The 23,678-nt window shown below is 43.7% G+C and overlaps 1 protein-coding gene across 3 annotated transcripts in view; it reads right to left on the bottom strand.

The window, feature by feature from the left end:
* Window positions 1-1,811: 1,811 nt before the first annotated feature.
* ANKRD11 (ankyrin repeat domain 11) overlaps window positions 1,812-23,678 on the bottom strand; it is a 365,863-nt gene continuing 343,996 nt past the window's right edge. For all 3 annotated transcript variants that reach the window (XM_078149379.1, XM_020989136.2, XM_020989137.2), the window contains 4 exons: window positions 8,795-8,893; window positions 8,542-8,685; window positions 7,470-7,562; window positions 1,812-6,662 (listed from right to left, as the gene is read on the bottom strand). In XM_078149379.1, coding sequence (XP_078005505.1) covers window positions 6,477-6,662; window positions 7,470-7,562; window positions 8,542-8,685; window positions 8,795-8,893 — 522 coding nt within the window. In that variant the 3' untranslated portion in view covers window positions 1,812-6,476. The remainder of the gene's footprint in view (window positions 6,663-7,469; window positions 7,563-8,541; window positions 8,686-8,794; window positions 8,894-23,678) is intronic.

Raw genomic sequence — 23,678 nt, 5'->3', positions numbered from 1 at the left:
GTACCTACTATGGGCAGGCAGCTAAGTGGCTTAGAGGATAAAGCATTGAGCTTGGAGTCAGGAAGACCTGATTTCAAATCCTACCTCAGATACTAACTGTGTGACTCTGGGCAAGTCACTTCATCTGTGTTTGCCTCAATCCACTGGAGAAGGAAATGGCAAAACACTCTAGTACACGCCAAGAAAACCCCATGGATGATATTGGTGTGCTACAGTCCACAGAGTCACGGAGGTCACAGATAGGACTAAACAACAACAGTATGCTAGGTACTGTGCTGGGACATGAATATAATGGAATAGTACTGCTGACATATAATGAAGACTTCAAGAAAACATGGGAAGACTTACATGAAATGATACAGGGCCAATTAAGCAGAACCAGGAAAATAACATACACAGAGACTACTTATGGAAATGAAAATAAAGCAAAAACTGAATATTGTTTACTGACCTACCCAACTTGGCTCCAATGGAGAGAAAATGCTCCTTTTTAAAAGAGGTTGGGGACAATAGGTATGGGATGTTTATATATGGTGCCAAACTTGGTTTTGCATTATATTTTGCTTTTAATCTTTAGTACAAGGGAAGGCTCCCTTAGTAGGGGAGGGGGGAGATATTTGGCAATAGATTCAAAAGTAAAAACTGTCAAACCCCAATAAATTACAGTCTGTTCTAAGAAAGAGACAAATAAAATTAGGGTGCATGTGTCCACAGTTTAATTTCTCTCAAGCTGGCTTGACTTTCATGGGAGCTCAGTCCAAAGCTAGGTGCCCCCTAAGGGGGTCAGTTCAGAACTGGCTCAATTTGGGATTTGGGGGTACAGGGTTATATGCCCTTTGAAGAGCAGGTGTTCCCAAGGGGTGCCAATCAACTCTGATTGGTCTACATACCAGCTAGTGGGCTACATTAAAATGAAGTCTTGAGTACATGACTTAGGTCGCTGTCTTGGTCAACAGGGGCTGATATCACCCAACATCCAGACAAAGGAAATACCACCCCCAGTCTTGGGAATCTGTCTCTACCCAAACCTGAGTAAAATAAAATCAATTCACACCTGGGTTGGAGTTTGACCAGGATAAGGATTCAATGCAATCTCATTATCAGTAATGTCCTTCTGAAGAACTTTGGACAGAAGGCTGGGGGGGGGGGGCCGGGCTATGAGTCTCCCAGACGCATATTACCAAGAGAAATCATTTTTCACAAAAGAAAGCCCTCCCTTCTAATGCGAAAAGAGAGAGCACCTAGGGACTGGTGGAGGAGGGTTTCAAGGCAGTTAATGAGTGCCATGTAGCTAGCAAAAGGAGGTAATCAGAACGAAGGAAGCTGTGCCCAAAAGTGACATCAGTTGTTGGATTTTGTAACAGGTAAGGGTAGGAATGAGGTCTGGATGTGCTGGGTTCAGTATAGGGGGTCAGAAGCAGTGACACCAGGTAATGCCTATCTGTCTTGTCCCTTTATATCCTATTTTGTGGAAAAAGCCATGTGGGAACAAGTGTTTTAGAGGAGACGAAGAGCCAGGAGTTCAGGGAGAGCCCTAGCGGTCAGGCTTGAAGACCCCTGGGAGATCCTCCACTCCCAACCCTCATTTTATGAGGGTGTTAGTTGCCCCATGTCACACATGAGTAATGAGTGGCAGAGATGCGTTTGACCCTAGGCTGACGTTTGAACTCCATGCTGAGTCAGATATAGGGTCTAGCAATCCAAATTATGTTTCTCCTGTCTGATGACTGATATAAATGCTCACCCTGCCTTACCCTCCACCATCCCACCCCAGTAACCCTGGGACACTTCAAAAAGGACAGACAAGGTGGTGGTGGTTGTTTTTTTAAAATTTATTTACGAACATTATCTCTGAGGGACAACAGCATGTCTCTGGCGCTCATCTCTGTACATGCAACTGTAGAAAATAACATTTGTATTCACTTTGTCTCTTTCTGCAGGAAGTTGAACAGCTAATGACAGTCCTGTAGCGGCAGAGCTGCGGCTGCGGCAGCACCAGCACTGCCAAACAATATGTACACAAACTACATTGTAAAAAAAAATTACATTGTTACATTACAGACAATGCACTGTCGCTGCTGTTTGAACCCCACCTTCTACGCAAATGGACCTAGTACAAAGAGAAGGGTGTGAATTGACCTGTGAGCTATTTACATCTATGTACACTGTCTCAGAAGCATTACAAGGAGGGAAATTTACACTGTCCAGGGGGTGGGGGGGAATCCACAAAGCACATGGGTCAAAGGTAATACATTACTTTTGCTATTGTTGTTTGAAATTGTTGATTAAAAGGACTCTCCATGCTTACACAGATTAATTTACGATTATTTAACCAAAAAGGGGGGGGGAAGCAGGGCTTGAAAATGATATCTGACCATAATTTGGTATGTCCCTTAAAGCAGGAGGGGGGGAGGGAAAGAGGGGGAGAAAAACGTAACCTAGGTCACTCGTGAATACATGTTAGACATTTATTTTCCCCACTTCTTCCTCCACCCCTGGAAATAAATCTGTGCTGGCCCTTTGACATCGAGGAAAACCAGCCTCTGAATTGGTTAATTTAGATTAAAAGAAAAAAAAGGGGGTGAGGGGAGAGGGGGTGGGTAATGGTGGCCGGATAAGGACCTAAAGAGTCAAGATGGGAAGGAAAAGAGTTGTAATACACCCATGAAGCTCAAAAATACTGAAGTGAGGGGGCATCATTACATTCCACTACGAGCAAAGTGTCGTTACAGCGCACACAGAATCGCATCCTCACCGTGCACTGTCCACTTGAACAAGGCTGGGGGCATACTGGGAAGGGGGCTGCGCGAAGCACCCACAAACAAAACACTCCTGGCATTATAACTAGATGTTCAGAAGAAAAAGGAAAGTCCGAGCAGATTCATAGCAAACTGCTCGCCGTACACAAAAGCAGGTAGGTGTGATCGCCCGCCGCCCTGGCTGTGCCCCGTGTACGGGAGGCTGGCGGTGTTCTTTGCCCTCCCCCCCACCTCCTCAGAGCCTGGAGATCTAGAAGCTGTCCCGTACAAAGCCAGGAATTCTATTATCTCTAAGGAGGGCTTGGACGTGGGGGAAGAAAGCAGGCGGACACTTGGTTGAAAGAGCTCATGCGGTAGGCTAACCAAGGTAAATGAACAAACGTCTTTTCACTCGTCAGATTCTTCTTCCCGTCTCCCCCTCCCCCACCCAGACTATAAAAATTATTCTGAAGCTCTTTTTTAAAATTCTCTCCCACCAAATAACCTACCCCTAATTCCACATTGCTCTTCCTACCGTGCCTTTCGGTTGATGTCAACTCTTCCGAAAGAATGAACAGGTTCTGACTCATTCTTTGGGAAGAGCTGGTCTCAATCTAGGCTGCCTCTTTTCACTGCTGGACCAAGACCCTCCTCCATCTCTTTGCTCTCTCTGCTTTCCCAAACACGTGTGTAATTCCTAGAACCCCAGGAATCTGATGATTGATCCCCGGGGTGTGGGTGGGAGGGAGAGGTGACTAGGCAGTGAAAGGAGTCCATTAGTTTCTCTGATTTCCTCCTCTTTAGCATTCAGGGACATCAGCACAGGAACAGAAGACACCAGACAAAACAATTGAAAACACTTTAAAATGCTGATAAAGTTGGACTTCTTTTCAACATGTCAAGAGCATACAGCATAACAATAATTTCAAGTCACCATTTGTACAGCACCAAATGTCTCTGCACACATTTCTGGGCACATTTCTGGAGGCCCAATGTCTCAACTGTCATGCAACTAGCTTGTTCTGGGGGCAGGAGGTGGAGGGAGGGAGAGAGTTGAGCAACATTTCATCTTAGTAATTTCCTAAATTGAAGCTGATTTATAAATAATAAATAGGGAGGGCACATTGGGGATAGGGTGCCTGGATTCATTAAAACAAACAAAAACAATAGACCACTTGGGAGAAGTACTTAAAATCTGTTTCCACTATTCATCTTTGCTTGGAATTTCACCTCACCCCACTGCTATCCTGAGGATGGGCACCTTCATTAGAGCAATGTGATCCTTTCAAGCCTAACCATAACCTACCCATCTCTGCAGAATAGCGGGGCCTGGCTAGCTATTCAGTCAGGTTCCATTCCACTGCTTTCTTGGGGGCCCTTCCCATTTTCTCTGTAGTAGGGCTTACTGTCTCAGAAAGAAACTCAAGGCACATGCTCTGTCTTCCAACAAAACAGGAGCCCCAGAGGAAAGCTTTCTTTCACTTCTGACCCCTTTCCTTCCCTCGCTTCCCTCATCTGAAGTCCACCGCTTAGCTGTCCCCAGAAGTCCTCACACCACCACAGGAACCAAGCAGGTTCCACTCCAAGTAAGCTCTGGTTGGGAAGGCAAGAAGACACTTTCTTTGTCCACATGGATCTCTCTACCCTTCCCCTTCACCCCAAGCCAACTTCTGGAACAGAAACCTTCATGCCTTGTGTCTAACTTCTAGGTAAAATCAAGGAGCTCAACTAAAGTGACATCGAACATGTAGCAGGGAGCGTCTCAGCCTCTCGGACACTACTGTTCTCGTCAGTGTGGATGACAAGCCCTTTCTGCCATGCCCCCTTTCCCCTTCTCCACACTGCCCTTAACACCTGAGTGACTGTAGAGGAGAAACATGACAAACAGGTAAAAATGTCAACAAGGCCACTTCTTCCTGCACACTGCTTTTGAATCGAGCCCAATGAGCTAAATAGACAAGCTTCTTCCAAATAAGGCCTTGTCTCTGTGCAACATGGGAGGAACTATAGAAAGAATGGGAAATGTCCCCAAAGTGGCCCAAAGTTGGGAATGGATTGTTCTAGGCCGTCGGAGGGCTCAAAATTTTCCCCCATCATGGACTCGAGGTCACTTCTTCTATAAACTGCTAAGATTTCCTCCTGTGATAAATTACTTTCCATGGTTTCGAATGGAACAATACCTTTTCCACCAGAAAAATAAGACTGCTTCCTAAGGTTCTAAGGAAGCTTAGCTCCTCCCTCATTCAGAAGAGTTTGAATGAATCCCCCTTGACCTAGGGCAGGAAGCTCATCTTAAAGCAATAGTGATGACAGACTTCTCTTCTGGGCCTCTCTAGGCTGGACCAGATCTCTTTCACTGCCTCCCTACCACCCCCAGCCTCCTAAAGAGAGGAAGGAGAAGGACCCCGGAACAAGCCTAGTGAAACACATTACCAGGTGGATCATGTGGGCAGGGAGTTTTTGCTACGTGTCCTAACTTAAAGGACAGGGAAGAAAGGAGAAAAAAAAAGGGGGTGGGGTGTTAATATTTTGAGAAAGTGAAGAATGCAAATTATGAGTGGAGTTATCTTGTCTTTCTTTTGGTTAGAAGACAGGCTTCAGAATACTGAATGTTGCACGCCATTTTGGCCCTTCTGTTTCCTTGAAAGGGAAAGTGCTGCCTAATGTGAACTATACATATACAAAGATAATTTTAATTAATTTATTTATTTCTTTACACATAACTGAAAGTGATGTTACAGTACATAAGTTATTTACAACTGTGCAGTAATGTGTTGCAAAATAAATTATCTAGAAGGCAGCAAAAGTACATTGTTAATGTATATAAAAACTGTACAGCATTTATGGGATACATTTTTATATGAGTATTGGCTCTGTAGTGTTTTCAAGTTATGTTCTCAGAAAGAGAAACAAAATGCCCAAGATTAAAGGAAAAAATATATAAACCACATGGATTTGACTCCATTAAAAACACAATTGGCAGAGTCCTAGCTCTGGGTCACCACTTGCCCCCCAACTTCTGGAGGGGTCAGATGGCACCGCCTGGGCCCTCGCTCCACACAAGCGTCCACAGCCCTGCTGTCTGAAAAAACGGGGACCAGTGGCTGCCCTGGGATTTTAGCTGGAAAGCATCCTTAGACTTGGAAGTCCATTGGCTCCACCCCATTACACTTTTGTCCATGAAAGGTGGTTGGGTGCCTTTTACTTTATTTTTTTCTATTAGATCTGGATGGAACAAGAAACTTAAAAAATGAATTCTCTTCTGCAACTTCTCTGAAATGAATCTGCAGCTGAATGGAAAACACAGATCTGAAAATTGCCATTTCCACAAAGATGGAAACCACCCTGACTCCTGGCCCCTGCTCAGCAGCTCTGGCTACACAGATGGTGGCAGGGCAGCCTCGAGCCCATCCAGGCCCTCCACTGCGTCGCTGTCTAGTCAGACTCGCGTAGTGTGCAAGCTTTTCACCCTCCGCTGAAGCACCTGGTTCATACAAGAGATGCATTTCCCACTTCTGCGGCTGGGTGCCTGCCATCAGTCCAGAAGTGACGGATACATTGTGAAGAAAGTGCAACTGTTCTCTCGCTCCCTCTCCCCCACCCCCCCGAGAGATGCTTCTTCCTTCCACCCAAGGACTCGTCAACAAGCATTGGGGATGGACAGGAGCTCGGCCATTCGTCCAGGAGGGCTCCTGCCTTTGCCAGTTTCCTGTGAGACTGTCTTGGGATCTGGTCTTGTCACGCTGGCAAGAGCACAAAGTCATCATTGACATCGACCATCGGCACATAGAAGGACGGCACCTCATTCACACAGAGAGATTTGTGCCCTGCGGGGTCCAGCTCCTGGACCTTCAGCTGCCACTCCATCCTCTGCACCGCGTTGAGAGCCGCTGCTTCGTGCTGTTGCCGCATCAACAGACACGTCTGTGCGGGAGACAAAATGGGCAGTGAGCAGGGCGAGCAGCAAAGCACACGAGGGACCCTCCCCTCCCCTCGGCGGCCGGGCCAGAGGCTATAGCTGACCGACCAGCATGGTGATGATCATGCCTGGCAACTGCCCGGGAGCTCTTCAGACATAACCGGCCTTGCACTCAGCGTTTCTAACTTCCACAAGTTATTAATATTATCACCAATACATACGTGGAGGCACCCAGGCACAGGATTCCTTTACGTGGCTCTCCCCTTAAGGGATTCCCGCCTGACATTAGGACCATTGTGCTCAATCTCACAGCGAGGAGGCTAACCATAACACATTAGTCTGTCAGATGAAATATGGTTTGGCCCATAAAAAGGACTGACCATCAGTTAAAGCTATCCAGCCCGCCCTTGACCAAAGCTCTGCTTTTCACTGACTTCAAACCAAAGATTAAATCTTCTAAATCTAAAAGGCCTTCTACCCCCCCCAAACGAGACAATGTTCCTGACTCTTGTGTGGAAGGAGGACCAGGCAGTGCTGGTCAGTGATTGAACGGGCCCTGTGATTGCCTCAGAGCAACAGCGTCTAGACAGTGAGGACCTCTCCAGAGGCCCTCCTGTGTGGGAGCCTCAGGATGAGCTCACACTGTGGATTTTATCTCAAGGAAAGGAAAAGCCCCATGTCTCATTCTAGCTTTCAGAGACAAAAGTAAAGTCTCCTTTAAAAATGCTTGATGGGACAGTGACAGACTCCACAAGTGGCTTCTTTGGGCCCTAAAAATACCCCAAGACTATAGAGAAGGAAAAGGTTCTAACCTTCATCCGGTCATATTTGTCATCTACATCCTGTAACCAGGAAATGAATTGTCGAGCATTGAAACGATCTCTCACTGACTTATTTTCGTCCCCCTGTGGAACCAATCAAGGAAAGAGAACTTTAATAAGGCAGAACAAGTACAACAGACAGAAACGTCCTATCCCATCTTCTGGGGAAAAGAATAAAAACAGAATGAGAAAATGGACACCAGAGCCTCCACACTGCCTCGCACTGACGCATCAAGTCAGACAGACAATTCTCCATTTTTATCTCAGACCTTCTCAAATCTTTCCTTAGAGAAGGCCAAAGATTCTGAGCCACAGGCAGTCATACATCATCTTTCCTGGTGAAAAGGTATTGCTGAGCTCATGGTAAGCACTTGCAATGAAGGCCACATAAAGAGAAGCAGAGGAAGAGGCTGATGAAGACGGATCACCAGCTGTAATCCCAGCAGGCCAGGCCCTGAGGGGCTGGGCTAGAGGCCTTGCTCTGCATACTACAGTCAGGAGATGCTACCTCAGCACCATCTCCCAAAAGCTGGCCTGGCTTTCGCCAAGAGCCAAGATGAGCTTTGGAAAAGTCCCAATGCTGCCGATGCTTTTCAAGTCAATAACCAGTAATTCACATCTACTAAGTGCAGGAAAGCACAACGTTTCCAACTTTTTCTTGATTGTTAGAGGTTCTATTTTAGGAGACAGGATAAGGGTAGATGCATACTACATATCTTAAAACAGACATCGATGCATCACTGTTGTGACCTGGGATAAAAGGTGGAGGAGAGAGAAGAGCGGTGGCTAGTTTTTAATTTGTTTACATAATTTGGAATTAAAAATTTGGGTACGGCATGACCAAAAGTGATGTGGGATTGTTCTGTACTTAGGAGGTAAATATTGCTCTGAATTAAATGATTGGTCAGGACCTCAATCAGGAACAATGAGTTGACTGGCCTCCATTTTAGGTGGCTTTAGCCAAACGGCCTTCTCCCCTGCAAAACGAGATGTTATCACTAAGATGGACAAACGTGTTCTTGTGGCTGGAGAGGGCTACCCACTCCTGGGGAAAAACACTGACCTGACTTTCCAGGGGCATGTTGTAGACTTCGGAGTCCAGCAGCATGGTACAGGCACTGAAAGGGACAGCCTGGTTAGCTATTGTCCGTGCAGCTCGACAGTGAACCCGCAAAATTTCCTGTTCACATGAAACAATCAGCTTTTCCTGGGAACAAGAGAGAAGTAATTTAAAATGGGACACAAGTCTTGAAGGAGAGGACTGAGATCCCAGCAACAAGTTCTCCCATTCTGATACATTCTGGAAGCTTTCTTACCCGCTCTATGCTGTGCTGGAGACGGAGTTTTCCCCTTACAGTTTCCTGCTGCTTAAATAATTCCTTTAGCGGTTCTGCTAGAGAGGGAGGCGGAGCAATCTGCAGACCCAAAGAGAAGCAGACATCAATTATCAGAGAATACTTGGCTGACAGAGTCTTCAGCTATTGTTAATGACAAAGGGTGTAACAGGAAACTTCCTTTACCTTTTTTTCCCAAACTGGACTAGTCTCTTCAATAGTCAAGACTCCTACTTACTTCAAAAGGCCAATCCATTACCCCCATCACTGGTCTGGTACAACCTTCTGCTGTAGTGCTGTTTCTTTGACCTTTGTAGAGTCATTCTTTCTGGACTCCACACGTGGCTAGGCGGGGCAGTGGATAAAGAGGATAGAGCACTGGACCTGGACTCAGAAAAATCTAAGTCCAAACCCCACCTCACACGTGTCCAGCTGTGTGACTTTGGGCAAGTCCCTTAACCTCTGTCTGCCTCAGTTTCTCAATCATAAAGTGAGGAGGATAATAATAGCACATCTCCCAGGGTTGGGAGATCAATTGAGGTATCTGTAATATCTGTAGAACACCTAACGGTGCCAGGCATACGGTCGGCAATTAATAAATGCTTTTCCCCTTCCCTTCTCTTCCCACTGTATTTAAAGGAATCAGCAGGCTTACATAAAGTTGCCCCAGTGAAAAACATTTCCAGTATCACCAAGCTTCTCCACTCGACTCAGCACTAAAGAGGGCTGGCTCCTCACGCTGAGAACCAATCCAGTCAGTATAGTTCCCTCAGCCCCTTTTGCCTAGAATCTATTCCTTATGCCTCTGGGCAGCCTCATATGGCTCCTAGTCCTGTTTCTGCTCTGTGCACCTCCAGGGAATCTTGACTCTAGCTGGGATTCACTCAGCCCCACTGTTAAGGCTTAGATCGCAGGCCCTTTTCACTTCTTCCTCCCTACAGGATCATTCTCTCCAGCTCTACCCAGGCACCTACCTCTCAATTAGAATATAAGTAGTTCTCTTGGAAAAGAAGTAAGATAAGGACTGAGGATTTAACTTTCCCTAAGTATGGAGAACAGGGTGAATTTTGCAGTGACTTGCAAAGTGCACAATTTTTGTATTTTTGCCAAGTGGCTGCTACCCATAATAATGCATGTTGGCTTTCCCTCCTATGAGAGAGTAAATGGGCTGTAAGAATATCTCTCGATTATCGAGGAGAATCAAGTTTCTTTATTAAAAACCGAGGAAGGACTTTAATGTGAAAACAAAGAAAAAGGATTTAAAGATAGTACAACAGAGAAGAAAGAAGGGCAACTGAATTCTGGGAGCCAAAAGCAGATATTCCCAAAGAGGAGGGAGATGTTGACTCTGACGACGAACATACCTAACAAGGACTAGATAAAATCATGTGTTTATACCTGGAATATTACAAATAAAATTCAGGTTATTTAAAATGCAAAGGAAGTAGAAGGCAGAAAACCACTGACACAAATCCACCAAGCTACACATGATGGATAGAGCTAAAGTACAAGAGTCAGTATAGCAGGAGAAGTGCTTGGAAGGTCACAGGAAAAGAAAACCTAGACCAAGAGGCACTGAAAAAGGACAAAGCCTCAGACAGGGCACTGACTCCAGAATCAAAAGACCAGATTCACATGCCACGTAACTCTGTCAAGTCACTTACTGTCCCTGGGACTCAGTTCCAACATTGGCAAAATGATGGGGTTGGGCTAAAGCACCTGAGGTTCCTCTAACACTAAAGCTACAATACTACGTCTTCATCCAAACGCATAAAGTATGGGTAACAAGCAAGACAAAACAAAGCAAATCTGACACCATGAGTATTACTAAAACTTGGTGGAATGAGAACTACAACAAGAATATGGCTTTGGAAAATTATTCCATTGTCAATGAAAACAGAAGAGGTGGGCAGGACAGTGAGTGACATTGTATTGTAAGAAAACATTCAGAATCGGGAAGCATGGTAGGGAGCATTTTGGTGTAGACCAACAAAAAGAAAAGTAGAAGCAATACTGTCATCAGAATTTAGTGTTGTTGTCAGGCAGAGGTGCACAGTCGTTAGCCTCACTCTTTCTTCCGGTCATCAAAGTCCTGTGGCAGGACAAAAGCTAAGACTATTGGTGATGGTTGTGGATGACTTTGGTATCCTTAATGTCTGACCAAGCTCTAAGGGCTCCACAGCACCTGCTTCAACCGCCTCCAGGACGGTAGGAACAAATTGTTCTCATCTGCCCATTCCGCTGGGGGAAGTCTTCACATGCTTAGGGCACACATCTTCCTAACACCTATGGTTTTGAGGCCTGTTGGTTACCCTAAACTTGGTTGAGCCCATCTGCCAAGACGGTTTTACTGAGGTGTGGTCTCTGCCTATGTGCTATCTTCTTGGAGCCACAGTTGATAGTTGGGTAACAATTGGGACACCAAAGGTGGACAAGCAGCCCTGAAGCCCTCAGAGTTGCACCTCTGGTGTGAGGGCTTGCCAAGCCCTTTTCAGGGCTGCTTATCCACCTTTGGTGTCCACTCTCATTAGAGTACACTAAAGACCTGGAGAAACAGAGAAAAGGGAGTAAGCTGGACACTGACAGGACACAACAGGGATTGCATTTATCTGAATATCTGCTGGAATTCTCTCTCAATTTAAGATGGATCAGGTAACAATTTCTTGATTTGCCTTAATGAAAATGTCAGCCTTCAAAATGCTGAGGAACTTCAAAGGGGAAATCGTATTCTCAATCTGATTTTTACCACCAAAGAAGAACTGATGTCCACTGTGAAAATGATGTCAACTATCAGGAGGAAAGCAACCACTTCAGGCCAGGAATAGTCTGCTGTTCAACCTAGATTTTAGAAGAATGGATCTGAAAGAGTTCAGAGGAAGGATTGATAGCATGCCATGGACTAAAATCCTATAATGAAAGTCATCCCAGGAGGGATAAGAAAAGCTCAAAACTGACATTCTGAATATACAAAGAGAAGCAATTCTAATGGGGAAAAGAAGAAGGTTGTTTTAAGAGACTGACATGTATACACAGAAAACCCATGAGCCAACTTAGAGTTTTAAAAGATGGAAGGAAGGCCAGATAGAAACAAAAGTATGACACGTTCCTGTAGGGACTGTGTCAGGAGTGTGAACACTCAGGATGAACTGAGGCTAGAGAGGAAAGATAGGCAACCAAAAAAGGTGCTTAAAAATACAATTGGTTATAGGTACACAACACATAGCAGTAAATGACTGTAGCACCTAGTGTTTGATAACCCCAAAGATCCAAGCTTTTGGGGAAGAACTCACTCTTTGACAAATATTACTGGGAAAAATGGAGAGAAGTTTGGCAGAAACTAGGCACAGGTCAGCATCTTACACCTTATAACAAGATAAGGTCAAAATTGATAAATAATTTAGACATAAAGGGTGATACCATAAGTAAATTAGGGGAGCATGGACAAATGTACCTGTTAGATCTATGGATAAGGGAAGAGTTTATGACCAAACAAGAGATGGAGAAGATCATGGGAAGTAAAACAGAATTCTGATTATATGAAATGAAAAAGGTTTTCTTCATTTTTCAAATATATAGAGAACTGAGCCAAATTTATAGAAATAAGAGCCAGTTTCCAATTGATAAATGGTCACAGAATATGAACAGGCAGTTTTTGAAAGAAGAAATTAAGGTTACCAATAGTCACATAAAAAATGCTCTAGATCACTACTGATTAGAGAAATGCAAATTGAAACAATTCTGAGGTACCACCTCATACCTATCAGAGTGGTTAACATGACAGAAAAGGAAAATGATATGCTAGAGGGGATGTGGAAAAATAGGTACACTAATGAACTGTTAGCAGAGCTGTGAACTGGTCCAACTATTCTGAAGAATAATTTGGAACTATGCCCAAAGGGCTCTAAAACTGTGCATGCCCTTTGATCCAGCAATATCATTCTAAATCCATATCCCAAACAGATCAAAGAAAAAGAAAAAGGAGATACACACACATACACACACAAACATTTACAGCAGCTCTTCTCATGATGGCAAAGAATTGGAAATTGAGGGGATGCTCATCAATTACGAACAGCTTAACAAGTTGTGGTATATGACTGGGATAGAATACTATTGTGCTATATAAGAAATGACAAGCTGGATGGTTTCAGAAAAACCTGGGAAGACATGAACTGATGCAAAGTGAAGTAAGCAGAACCCAAAAAATACTGTGCGCAGCAACAGCAATATTGTAAGGATGATCAACTGTGAAAGATTTAGCTACTCAGATCAATACAATGACCCAAGATAATTCCAAGGGACCCATGATGAAAAAAGCTATCCCTCTCCAGAGAGAGAACTGATAAACTCTTAGTCCAGATTAAAACATACTGTTTTTTACTTCCTTTGTTTTTCTTACGTGTGCTTTCTTTTGTGACATGGCTAATAAGGAAATATATATTGTATGACTTCACATGTAAATATTGCTTGCCCTTCCCAAGACTTTGTGGAAAGGGGCAGGAGGGAGAAAAATTGTAACATAAAATTTTAAAAAATGAATATTAAACTTTTAAAATATGTAATTGGAAATAGTTAATGAAAAAATTAAAACATATTTCAAAATATTGGATGAAAGAGGAGGATCAAAGAAGAAAGAAGACAGCTGCTGAGGTTGGAGAGAGAAATTCTCAACCCTTTATTACCAAACAGAGTGACTTTTGGACTAGAAAAGGCCAAACAAGGATAGCTCAATAAAGACCTAGTTCCAAATAGGAATAACATACCCTAGTTGTTCTTGCTGAGTTCAAATCATCAGGCTCAGGTAAACTATATCCTAAGTAAGATGACGAAAAAACAAGCAGATCTAATTACCGAGCCATTGTTGAGGATCTCTGAAAAACTGAACATATATGTATTAATGCTTCTTCAAATACCCTAGCTTTCCACTTCCTCAAACTACAATGTCTATGACCTATTCTCCATTCACCTCAGCTAAACACACAAAAATAGTCATACCATTCACCATATTATCACTATTAGCTGCTCTACTTAATAAATTCCAAAATCTCTTTATTGGATAATAATCATTTATTATTCCATCTTTCCCAATAACTTCTAACCCTGTTCTTTGTCCTCTTCATGACCTCCGTTCTATCTCCCTTCCTGTTCTTTTATCTTCCCCGCCTTGGCTATATTCTCATTTAACCCTGCACTACCCTCTGCTTTCAGATCCCCTGACCCAGTCATGCTTTGCCAAACTTCAACCCTGGATTACTTTCACCACCTGAACTACAAAAGTGCTGACTGGGTGCACTCCACATTTGTCATTTCGCCTCAACTGATCCCTTACTGCAGCAAGGCAAACATTTTATTTCTCCCCTAACTGAATCACTCGCCCAATCTCCATAGCAGCTGTGCCAAACATTCTTGTCTCTCTTCCAGGCTCCCTTTTCCTACTCTTTCAGCTGAAGACCTCAGCAAAAAAGAAATCTAGGCCATTTGATGAGATTTCCCCCTTCTCTCTTCATTCTTATATCATATAAATGAAAGTATTTCCCCTCACTATCTCTTCCTTCACTCCTGTGTCACATGAAAAAGTGGTTTTCCTATGACCAAGGCCAATCCTTTGACATGCACCCCTTGATCCCATCTCCTGATGTCTTCTCTGGCAGATTACCTCCTCTCACACCTCTACATTCTCATATTCAATCTCTATCTATTGGCTCATTTCCTGCTACCTAAAAATATGTCCATGTCTTCCTCCGCCCTTAAAACCTGACCGGAGCCTAATATCCCTGATAGCTGTTACTAAGACAGCAAACACGTATTAAGCATGCATAGTGCCAGACACCGTGCTAAGTGTTGGGGGTACAAAGAAAGGAAAAAAAGAGTCTCTGTTCTGAAGGAGCTCAGAGTCTAATGGAGGCCACCACATGCAATAAACAACAGTTATCGTTTACACACGCTGGGGGCAGAGTGCCCTCGTGATCTGGAAAAACCCACATAAAATTTTTTGGACCTCTCTTCATATCAGAAGTCTGAATTTTTTCTTTTTCATTTATGGGATATTTATGGTACCTTACTATAAATTTTTGGTTAACATTATACAGTACTACACATATATCTTATGCATTTCTCTGTTTCTAAACATTTTCTGCATTGTCTGCTGTTTCTGCAAAACTCCCAAAAAATTCCCATTTAATTTCTTATGTCAACCTGTGATATATCGAAACAGTGATAGAGAAAGTTACAACATGGAAGGGATAACTATATATACAAATGATATATGCAAGGTAAAATGGAGATCATCTCAGAGTGATTAAGATTAAGGAGAAATGGGAAAGGCTTCTTGTAGAAGAACTTTGTAGAAGGACTTTACCTGAGTCTTGAAGAAAGCCAGGGAAGCCAGAAGGTAGGAAAAAGGGAGGAGAAAGGTCCAAACGTGGAGGATAGCCAGTGAGAATAAATGGAGTCAAGAGGTGTTTTGTGTGAGGAACAGAAAAGAGGTAAATGTAAAGGGATTGCAGAGTATGTGGAAGGAAGTAAGGTTTAAGAAGGGAAAAGGAGGAAAGGATCAGGTTACAAAGATCTTAAAAATCAGAATTTGTGTGTGTGTGTGTACACATGCGCAAATATGAGAAAGAATAAACCTATAAAACTTGCAGTTTAGATTCATTTGATAGGTGGGTGGAGGATGGACTAGAGGAGAGATCCCAGGCACATCATGATAATGGTACCACCTACACCAGGTTGGTGGCAGTGTCAAAGGACAGACAGACACATATATGAGAGGAGAAGAAGATAAGATGACATGGCCTGGCAGTTGACTGGGTACAGGGGAGAGAGAGTGGAGTTGAGGATAACACTAGTTGGGAGCCTGGAAAGATGGTGGTCTCTAGACAGTAAAAGGTAAAGCTAGAAAGCAGATAAGGTTTGTGGGAGGGGGAGGAAAGAAGATAATGAGTTCAGCTCTGGACATGTTGAGTTTAAGAGGTCTGTGGGAGACTGAAGGTCAGGAGAGAGGTTAGAGCTGGACAGATACTAGAATTATCTGAATAGAGGTTAATAGTTGAAACAATGGCAGCTAATAAGATCTCTAAGTAAACTGTATGGAAGGAGAAGAAGGTACAAGACAGAAAGACAGAGGCTTAGAGGACCCCCACAATCAGCTGTCAGTAAATAACAGCCACTAGAATTTTGATTCAGTGAAGAATGAGGGTAATAATAGTACCTATAAACCAGGCTGTTGTGAGGAACAAATGAAATATTTGTAAAATACCTAGCATACTGCCTGACACATAATAGGTACTTAATAAATCCTGAAAGGGGTGGGTAGCTTTAGAGTGGGAGGCTGGGGAGATTGAGTTGAGAGATATGGGAAGAAGGGAGTGATCAGAGGGTGACTGAGAAAGGGGTTTGAACCATGGCAGCTGGAGGTTCAGAATCACTGGGATAAAAAGAGTACAATGAAGGGGAGTACAATGAAGGGGATGCTAATCATTGAAGAATGAATTCATTAGGTCCTAATCCTGGATCTCTCCATCCCTTCATGCCTTATCTTCTTGGAAAACCACCCACACTCAGTACATCTCCACTTCTCCTCTCACTACAAGTCTCAACCCTTTACTATCTAGCTTCTTGACCTCATCATTCAACGGAAACTTCCATCTCCAAAGTTACCAATAATCTCTTTTTTTATTTTATTTTATTTTTTAGGCAACTGGGGTTAAGTGACTTGCCCAGGGTCACACAGCTGGACCCAATAATCTCTTAACTGACAAATCGAATGGTATCAGCCTTCTTAATATCTCTGCAGCATTTGACACCATTCACCACCTTCTTCTGGTTCTCCTGAGTGCTTTTCCAGTTTTCTTTGCAGGTGTTTTTATCTACGTCATAGCCACTAACTGTCAGTGTTCAAGGCACTGCCCTGGGTCCTCTTCAACTTAATATTATTTTGTTTGGCTATCTCATCAACTCTGAGGTGTTCAATTACCTCCATGCAAATGACGACCATATCTCTATGTCTGGCCCTAGTCTCTCTCCTGAGCTCCAGTCCCACCATCTTGAACTGCTTAACACAGAGGCATCTCAAAATCAGCAAGCCCAAAGCAGATTTCCTCTTCACCCACCCATCCTACCCTCTTTCCAACTTCCTCTCGCTATCAAAGCGCAGTACTAGGCTTCCAGACACCAACGGTCATGCCCTCCGTGTCATTTTGGGCTTTTCACTTTCACCCGCATTTCCAGACGGCGTCATTTCTATCTTCACGTCTTTTGTGTTTGACTGCTCCTTTATTCCCATTCCCTTCACCTCGACCCCCCCAACATACCACTTTACTGCTGCCGACCCCCTCCTTCCAGGAAGGAAACAAGTGCTGATTAAGCAGCGACTAAGTGCCTGGCACTGTGTTAAGCACTTTCATATTCTTATTAGAGGCATTTAGGTAGCAGAGTAAACAGAGCCCTGACCCTGAGTCAAGAAGGGCTGAGTTCAAATCCAGCCTCAGACATTTGCTAGCTGTGTGACCCCTGGCAAGTCACCTAATCTCCATGTACCTCAGTTTCCCCATCTAAACAGGGGATGATAATAGCATCTACCTCCCAAGGTTGCTGCATCACATGAGATGGTATCTGTAAAGCGCTTAGCACAGCGCAGTTATCCTTCTTTCCTCCCCTCCACTCATACAGGCATGCCCTTACCAGCGTTCACTTACACTTACACACTATTGCAGCAGCTCTCTAGCTCCTTGGCTTGCCTGCCTCAAGTCTGTTCTGGCTCCAATCCACCACCCGCTTGGCTTCCAAGGTGATTCTTTTAAAGCACAGCTGTGATCGTGTGATCATGGCCACCCCCTACTCTGCATGGCATGGAAAGCTCTTCCCAGGAAGGTCCCTGCCTAGACTTCCAGCACTTTATGATCACTCTGACTCAGACACCCACAATCTCAAACCCGAGACCATCTAGTTTCTGTGCCTTTGAAGGGCTCTTCTGCCCACAGTGTTCTGCTCTCTCACCTCCACTCCTTAGTTTTCCTGGCTCCCTTCCAGAGAACGCGCGAATCTCACCCTCTTTCTACTCCATAGAGTACCTGCTTTCCCCAGTTATTCTCGTGTTGTCTCACCAGAGTGTGAAGACCATTGTAAAACTGATTTATCTCTCAACACTCAGTACAGTTTCTATCATATAGTGCTTAATAAATGTTTGCTGACTGTGCAATTCTGAAGGTTTATAGTAGGATTGAAGAAAGACAAATAATTTTATCTAGATATCCAAAGATAGGAAATGAAAGACACTTTTAAAAATGTGGAAGGAAATAGTTTAAGGTTTTATGGAGCCAGGTAACACTCTCAGGTGGGAATATCCTGCACTATTACCCTTCGTGTTTATCTTGGGGAACATGGAAAAGAATGGGCAAAATTGGCACCAAACTTCCCAGTTCTCTCGCACTGAGGCAGGATTCAAACATTCCTAGAAGAACTTGGATCAATTCTAAGCTACTTTTTAAAGGGCTTTAACCTAAATGCTTGGGCCATGAGTAAGTTACAGTGTTTGTTGGAACTGGTGTTCTGATATGTTACATAAACATGCTTTGCTGTTAGGATAATCAAGCCTTAAACTGATATCCTTAAGAGAGCCGAGTCGAAATATGCTATGTTATTTCGTAGCATTCTGAAAGGGAAGGCACCTTGAGGTACAGGAGGCATTTCAAATGAAGTCTGATTACACAATTCCAAGTGATTCTATTAAGGAAGATAAGAGGGAAGTATTAAAAAGCAAAAACAAACCAAAAAACAAACCAAAAAACCCAGGTGATTTTTTAGCTCAGATTTTTAAAAGAACATATATAAAAATCCTGTGATTCTGAAAAGACAGAATTGAGGGCATGACACAGGAGGACAAATACAAAGCATAACTTGGTCTTGTAACAATGATGTTTTCAAGGTTAGAGCCCAGAATGAACTGGTTGGCTGAGGACAAGAGGGTCTTTTTTGGTTCTATCAGGGCAAGAGCGATGCCAAGCAAGGGACTGGGATGTGGTACTCGATGGGTAGGACACTGGTAATGGATCAGAGAAAGCAAACAAACCTACTTCACCTCAATGCCAATTCTATTTTCTCTACTACGGAGAAGGATTTTTCTTTTTAAACAGAGAACAACAGAACAAATATTCAAAAGAGAACTGAAACTCAAGATCAATCATGAGACACTGAAGTGCCTGCCTACCTACTATGTGCCAGGTCCTGTTCTAAGAGTGAAAGAGAACCTCTGGTGCTTAATGAACTCCAAGTTACTGGGCCATGGCAAACACTTACTAGGACACTGAAAGAAAGCTGTGAGGTTGGCTGCTGCTGGCAATCTATGGGTGACAGGGAGAATGCAAAATTATCCCAGGGGAGTGGAGACTCACAAATGTGCCGATTTTCAAAAGAAGAAAACAGCTCATTCAAAGTGTAGGCCAACGAGCTTATGTTCGCTCCTGGCATAATTTTAGAACAGATGATTAAAGGAACTGTTTGTGAAAGCAGGCAAAGGGAAGAAATGCTCACTGAGTAAGAGCAGATTAATCTTATTTTCTTTTTGAATAAGGTTACTAGATTGAGGCAGATCATCCAGGAAACACTGGAGATCTGTAATACCTGGATTTAAATGATTAATTTCAGCAAGGAATTTGACAAAGTGTCAGAATGAATTTCACGACAGTGTAGTCTGGTAGATATGGAACTGGATAACTGGCTGGTCCCAGAGTGAGGTATTTTAATGGATACATGACAGCCTGAGGGAAGATCTCTAGTGGAGATTTTTGGCCTTGGCCCTATTATACTGAATGTTTTTTATCAGTGACCTAGAAGTAGGAGAGATAATATTAAATTTACAAGTGACAAAAAGCTGGGAAGGATAGTACATTAGATGTCAAAATTGGGACAAAAAAAAATTCTAAGCAGGGTAAAATTAAAGGCGATATTAAGATCAAATTTATTCCTATTAAATTTCAAGTCATGTGTTTCTACTTGTAAAAATTAACTACACAAATCTCAGGATGAGGGTGACATGGCCAGAAAGTAGTTCATAGGAAAAAACGAACAAAAAAGACAATTTGATGGTTTTGGTGTCCTGTAAGCTCAACATGAGTAAGTAAAGTGATATGTAACAAATGAGAAAACCAGTGCAGCTTTCTTAAGAGAAACAGAAAGTCTATACTGCCTTGGACATACTACCACATCTGCAATGTGGTACCAAGTTCTGGGAGGTGTTTTTCACCTCCTAGATATTGACAGGATGGTACATGTACAGAAAAAGGTGACCAACACTGGTGATGGTGATATGAAGATCAGCTAACAGAGCTGGACGTGTGGAATCAAGAGAAAAGATGTCCATTGGTAAAAGGAGCTACCTTTCCTCAGTTTTCCGTCCCTAGCAGGATAATTCACACACGTTTTTTGTAAAAAAGCACAGGGACATGATTCCCACCTTCAGATATTTGGAAGATCACCTGCCTAGATGACAAACAGAACGAGGACCAACGGACACAAAGTTTCATGCATGGAGCAAATTTTTGTTCCAAAAATACAAAACCTTCTAACAATGAGAGCTATCCAGAAATAGGATGGGGTGGCTCATGAGACACCGAATTCCCTGTCACTGGCAGTTTTTAAGCAGAGATGTAAAGCAGATTCATTTTTTAGTTCTGTGTTATACACAGATGGCTCACGGAATCATGGAAGATTCCATGATCTGATGCTAAAACTGGCAAATTACAGGAATTCTGTCCATACTCAAAAGGATGACGCATCCCCCCCTCCCCTTCCACTGAGAATGTCAATATGCAGGGAGGACACACCTCTTCCCACAGGATGAGGATTCCATGACGATCCTCACCTGCCTCTCAAGCTGCCTGAGAAGGCAGAACTTGATAAGCTGACTTCTGGTGAGTTCCCTCTTCATAACAAATGACAGTGGTTTACAAGCACCAACTGCAAGGAGAATTTCGCCAAAGATCATAGATAAAGGCAAACTGAGTAGACCACTGGGGCCTGGCTGCTAATGAAAAAACTTTGAGGAGCTCTGCATATGATGACAGATTCATTAATTTTTTCTCACTTTTTTCCAGCTTCACTGTGGCTGACAGCATATTAGATTAACACACTCTAAAACCTTCATTATCTAAAGCTTTAGAAACCCGACATAAACATTTTACCTTCTGAACCCCTTAAAATGTATAACGATCACACTGCAATCAAGATTTCCAAAGGTAGGCTGACTTTCCAAAAAGGGATTCTATGTATTTAATACTAAATACTGAGAACTGACCTTGTTAAAAAAAAGTTACAAGTTTTACTATGGTTATGTTCATGACTCACTCAACGAGTCCCAGGTCCCTCAGCAAGCGCTGGGCAGTGCACACCTCTGCAGTGAGCTTAGCATTTTAAGAGTGGGACAGCACTTTGCAATATGATGTTTCACTGACTCTTCATAGCAGAGGGGGCAAGCACATGCTGCAGGTGAATTATTATCCTTACTTTATTTATTTATTTTAATTTTTTTAGGCAATTGGGGTTAAGTGACTTGCCCACGGTCACACAGCTAGTAACTGTTAAGTGTTTGGTCTGAGAGGCCGTATTTGAACTCAGATCCTCCTGACTTCAGGGCCAGTGCTCTATCTACTGCGCCACTTAGCTGCCCCTATCCTCACTTTAGAGAAGAGCATCTGTATGTAGTATCCCACAAGAACCACCTCTACGGCAAAATTCTCCTCAACTTTCTCTGAGATTTGCCAAGGACTTTCAAGTACTTAGGAACTGAGGAGTAGTGGTGCCAAAAATTCATCCTAAGCTTCATGCTGAAGTAGGTTTCCCCTACCTCCATCACTCAGTAACCTTTCCTTCTCTGAGGTCCACACCATCCACATCTTCCACCTAATGAAAAGCCTGGTATTTGTTGTCTACAGACCTCCCCTTCCTTCTTCAATGAGTTTAGTACAGGGCTCACAAAATTTTTTCTCCTCCTCAACTCTTGCCTTCTTACGAGGGGACTTCACTACACACGTTGACTCTCCTTCAAACACCCTAACTACTCAATTCCTCAACCTACCCACTCCGTTCCCATGATCTACTTCCTCCACCCCCCCAAGCCACATAACAAAGATGCTCACACCTTCTGATCTTGCCACCACTGACAGGTACCACCTCCACGTTCAAGAACTTTGAAATCTCCTTTTCTGACCATCAGCTCTCCACCTCTCCTTCCCCCCTTCCCATATTAAATCATATTCTTCATCAACTCTGATGACTTCCAACGCCTCAGTGCCTCAGTCCTCTCTCCTCCTTTCCCCATCTTGGCCCTCTGGTTCAACTCCGCCATCTTTCCCTGAGCCCCTGGTCCCCTCATGTTGCCGATTACACCCTGCCATGCCTCAGTGCTGGATCACATTTCCACCATCGCTGACTTCACCTCTACACACGTGCTGCTGAATGAAGTGGAGAAAAATACGCAATCATTCCAACGGGGTCCACTACAAATTTATGTTACAAAGCCTCAACTGAGCCCTCGATGCAGCTGGGTAATCCTTCTATACACCCCTTGCCAGCTCGCTAGCCCACCCTCCACAGAGAGCCTTTTCTGTGCTTCCCCAGTCCCCAATCTCTCAGCTGAGAATCTTGCATCACATCTGACAGAAAAAGGTGAGGCTCTCTTCTCCCTCCCTTCTCAAACATCACCCAGATGCCTCATGCCACAATCTCCTCTACCCCCATCTCACATGATTAGGTGGCCCTTCTCCTTGCCAAGGAAAGCCCCTCCATAACACCAATGGCCCCATCCTGGCTTGTCTCCTCCGACAGAATACCCGCACTCCCAGTCATCCCTGCTCCCTCATGTATCATCAGTCTCTCCCTACATACTGGCTTAGGGCAGCTAAAAGGCACAGTGGAGAGTGATGGGCCTGGAGTCAGGAAGAGCTGAGTTCCAATCAGACCTCAGACACCTACTAGCCATGTGACCCTGGGCAAGTCATCTAACCTAGTTTGCTTCAGTTTCTTCACAGGTAAAACAAGCTGGCGAAGGAAAAGGCAAACACTTCAAGTATCTTCGCCAAGAAAACCCGAAAAGGGGTCAGAAAGAGTCGGAACTAACTGAAAATGACTAAAACCGATAAGTAGTCTACTATCTCCTTCCCTATTGCTTACAAATATGCCCAACTCTCCACTATTCTCAAAAAATCCTCAATGGACCCTTCCATCCCCACTCACTATCACTCCCTTTGTGTCAAAACCTATTGAGAAAGCCATTTACAACAGATGACTCTACTTCCTCTCTTCTTAATGCCTATAATCTGGCTTTTGATCTCTTCACCCCACCAAAATTGCTCTCTCTGAAGTTACCAAGGATATTCTAACTGCCAAATCCAATGGTCTGTTTTTCTTGAACTCTTTGGCATCTACAGCCTCTGACCCTGCCAATCCCCCTCTTTTCCTCGAAACTCTGTAGGTTTTCAGGACACTTCTCTATCCTGGTTCTCCTCTGACCTGTCTGACCACTTCTTCTTAGTCTCCTTTGCTGGATTCTCATCCAGCCATGCCCTCTAACTGTAGGTGTCCCACTAGGGCTCTGGCCTGGGCCGTCTACTCTTCTTGCTCTATCCTTCATCTGGTGATCTCAGCATCTCTATGTGGATGAGTCTCAAAACGCCTTTTCTAGTCTTAACCTCTCTGCTGACCTCCAGTCTTGCATTTCCCTACACCATCACCACAGTCTCCCAGGATTTGCAATCTAGATGTGATATTAAGATGAACAAACCCTCTTGGCTACTCCCTCATTATTTCTCATGCCCCACATTCAATATGTTGCCAAGGCCTGTCCACTTCACCTCAAATCTTCCCCCTTCTC

This window comes from Phascolarctos cinereus, unplaced genomic scaffold, assembly GCF_003287225.1.
Source record: "Phascolarctos cinereus isolate Bilbo 61053 unplaced genomic scaffold, phaCin_HiC Scaffold_2;HRSCAF=192, whole genome shotgun sequence".
NCBI lineage: Eukaryota > Metazoa > Chordata > Mammalia > Diprotodontia > Phascolarctidae > Phascolarctos > Phascolarctos cinereus.
The sequence above is the reverse complement of the archived record's forward strand: the minus strand, read 5'-3'. Positions and strand labels throughout refer to the sequence as shown.